Source organism: Colobus angolensis, unplaced genomic scaffold (genome assembly GCF_000951035.1).
Source record: "Colobus angolensis palliatus isolate OR3802 unplaced genomic scaffold, Cang.pa_1.0 Scaffold44, whole genome shotgun sequence".
Taxonomy (NCBI): domain Eukaryota; kingdom Metazoa; phylum Chordata; class Mammalia; order Primates; family Cercopithecidae; genus Colobus; species Colobus angolensis.
The window spans coordinates 1,263,713-1,266,866 of NW_012117821.1; the positions used below are offsets into that span (position 1 = coordinate 1,263,713).

Below are 3,154 nucleotides of genomic sequence, written 5' to 3' on the forward strand. Positions count from 1 at the left end.
AAGGATGCAGGTGCAGGAGAGCGAGTCTCCAGGCTGTCAGAGCTGAGCATGCAGAATCCAACCCTGGAGAGCACCCCGAGGTTCCTGACCCCAGGTTGTCTTAGTCCTTCCTGAGACCCTGGTGAAGAGTGGGATGGAAGTGCGGGGGGATTCCTGGGCACCCCAAGTAGTCTTGGCCTTCATGTGTGAACTCCTCTCTCCAAGGGGGCCCCCAGTGAGCTCCACCCCTGGGACACAGCTGTGAACACCTGATCCTTGTTCCCAACACCCATGCACTGGCCAAAAACTGCGCTTGCCAGGGTAGCAGTCAATCACAGCACCTTGTGTTTATTGGAAATGTCCCACCTACAGAACATTAAGATGCCAGCAACCGGCCCAGCGAGGTGGCTCACACCTATACTCCCAGCACTTTGGGAGGTCGAAGTGGGTGGATCACGAGGTCAGGAGATGGAGACCATCCTGGCTGACACGGTCAAACCCCATCTCTACTAAAAGAGGTGCCTGGTACCTGGTGGTGGGTAACTGTAGTCCCGGCTACTTGGGAGGCTGAGGCAGGAGGCAGAGGTTGCAGTGAGCCAAGGTCACCCCACTTCACTCCAGCCTGGGCAACAAGAGTGAAACTCCATCTCAAAAAAAAAAAAAAAAAGACTTCACCCAATTAACTATGCTTATGTAGAAAGAGGTTGCATCCCTATTCCAGTCATGGCCATGAGGAGCAGCTATGAGAAGGGCCCTAAGGCACAGCATGGTTTGCAGTAAGAAGGGCGGAGCCAGGGAGAGGGAAGGCTTTGGTTTCAAAAATTACAAGGTGTGGGCCTGAGCCTGCTGCCTGCCCAGGTCTGGGCGCCTCCACTCAGCCACTGTCCTCCCAGTGCCTCTAAATCTGGAAGGCTGCATCTGAACCTTCCAGACAACACGCCCCCACTGGGAAACCAGTGGGGCTGAGTAGTGGCCCTCCACTAGGGGCCGTGGGTTTCAAGGTGGGGGTGGAGGATGCGTTAGCAGCAGTTGCATATCATAGCTCTCTTCATGTCAGCAGGGAGAGGGAGGTGCCACTGCCTCCCCGGAAATGAGAAAGCAGGTAAGAGTCACCAGGGGAAGAACGCTGGGGCAGCTGGCTTGTCCCAGTCATTCCTGAGTGCAGGGAGGGGCCAAGGCACCAAACATGGAGGCTGAGTCCTCACTCGGAGAGGTGGGCAGCCTGAGCACGAAGATCCATCAGAAGCAGCAGGCAGCTGGGGCGAGGGGTAGTGCCTCTGACTCATGAAATCCCGGATTAGTCAGCAACCATCACAGAGGCCACCAGCATTGATCCCACTGGTTGTTGGGGAAGCACAGAAAATTCAGCAGCCTAAACGGACCATGGAAGAGGCTGAGAGGCAGAGGCCTCGGGGATAGATAGGGAGAAGGCAGGAGTACCGGCCGCAGCCTCAGGTGTCCAGGCCAAGCTTCTCAGAGCCACCTGGATCACGGACATCAGGCCCTTTCTGTGGCCTTGCTGGGCATCCAGGGTACGTGGGCTGGGATGCCCCAGCCCTGCCCCCATTACTGGTTCATCTGCTAAGGAGGAGGCAGCCCTCAACTGGGTGGAATCGTCCCCCTCATTCCGGTTCTGCCTCGGTAGGCTGCAGAAGCACGTCCTGCGTAGCTTATGCAGCTTCCAGTGCTCGACTAGGTGAGGTGGATCCCAGGGCGGGCTCCAAAGGGATGTGCCCTCCTGTTCTCCCCAGATGACACCACACCTCCCTTGGGCCCCAACCCGAAGCCTCCTCTCAACCCCATTCTCCCAGGTCCCAAGTCCCTCTGCCTCTCGACTGGACCCCACATCCGGGAATGGAGCCACAGAGCCCCCAGCAGGCTGTAGCCACTTGTGTCCAGAGGCGACAGGAGAGGCCCTGCCCTCATGGAGTCTACCAGCATGTTTCATTCTGTGTTCTGCAGACTGGAAGCACGTGGCAGGCTGCTTTCCCATCCAGAGCTCAGGCTGGGGCCACAGCCCCCAGCTCCAGGACGCCAGGGCTGGCAGGTCTGGGGGCAGTCTGGGGGCAGTCTGGGGGTGTCAGGACTCCTGCGGCTGTAGTAGCTCCCTGGCCTGGTCCTCATCCAAGATGAACGGGGACTGGAACTCCCGGCCTCGCAGGTACACTTCTAAACCCTGGAGACGAGCAGGCAACAATGGCCAAGTACCCACCTTTTGGCTGGCCACAGCCCCTCTTGGCCACACCAAGGAGCCACAGTCCTCAGGCACGATCCCAGGTCTGCCTGGAGTCAGGGAGGGGTGGGGACATAAAGGCTTCCACGGCCAGGAGCAGACACACACTGCAAGGCCACCCAAGACCACACTCAAGACCCTAGGCCAGCAGGAGACCCTCCTGTCACGCTCAGGTCTGACCTGACCAGAGAAAGGGGCAAGGGTAGCCAAAGTCAGGGAGATGGGAGAGGCCAGTGTCCTACCTCCATGAGGCCCCCACCAAGGCCTGCCTGGCCCCACACTGGGCTCAGACCTGGGCTGTCTCATACCCATGCCCTCCCAGGTCCTGTGCGAAGGCCTCTGGATGCCTCACCCCACCCCATCCCATATCTTGGAAAGTCTTCTGCAACTTTTAACCACCAATCCCATTGGTTAACCAATGTAGAGCTGTGCCATCTCCACCCAAGCAGCCACTTCTCCCCACATGGTATTAAAAACCTGACTCCAGAAAAGTCCCAGATAGGGACGGGCAGCTCTCACCTCTCCAGAGTAAGACACCAAGGGCGATATCTCACAGATGGCCGGAGGGTCTCCATTTGGGGGTAAGCTAGGGAAAGTCCGCTTGTCAATATCTCCCTGCAACACCTGCCCAGAGCCCTCCCACAGCACCCCCACCCCCCATAGGAGACTGAGCTCTACACATCTGGCTCCCCGGAACCCCTGTCTCAGCAAGCTCGTCTTCCTCTGGACACCCCAAACCCTGAGCACACACCCCACTGCCAAGTGACAGGACCTGATTTGGGGTAGAAAGCACCCCCACAGTCCTCCCACGCAGAGCCTAGGCAGCTAGATTTAGGGGTGGCCCTAGAAAATCAGGGAGACAGGCCGGGCGCGGTGGCTCAAGCCTGTAATCCCAGCACTTTGGGAGGCCGAGACGGGCGGATCACGAGGTCAGGAGATTGA

General features: G+C 58.5%; 1 protein-coding gene across 1 annotated transcript in view; it reads right to left on the reverse strand.

Moving 5' to 3' along the window:
* Window positions 1-2,004: 2,004 nt before the first annotated feature.
* Window positions 2,005-3,154, reverse strand: part of UAP1L1 (UDP-N-acetylglucosamine pyrophosphorylase 1 like 1) — a 5,147-nt gene continuing 3,997 nt past the window's right edge. The window contains exons 7-8 of the mRNA XM_011957262.1: window positions 2,732-2,798; window positions 2,005-2,155 (exon numbers count right to left, since the gene is read on the reverse strand). Of these exons, the coding sequence (XP_011812652.1) occupies window positions 2,060-2,155; window positions 2,732-2,798 (163 nt within the window). The 3' untranslated portion in view covers window positions 2,005-2,059. The remainder of the gene's footprint in view (window positions 2,156-2,731; window positions 2,799-3,154) is intronic.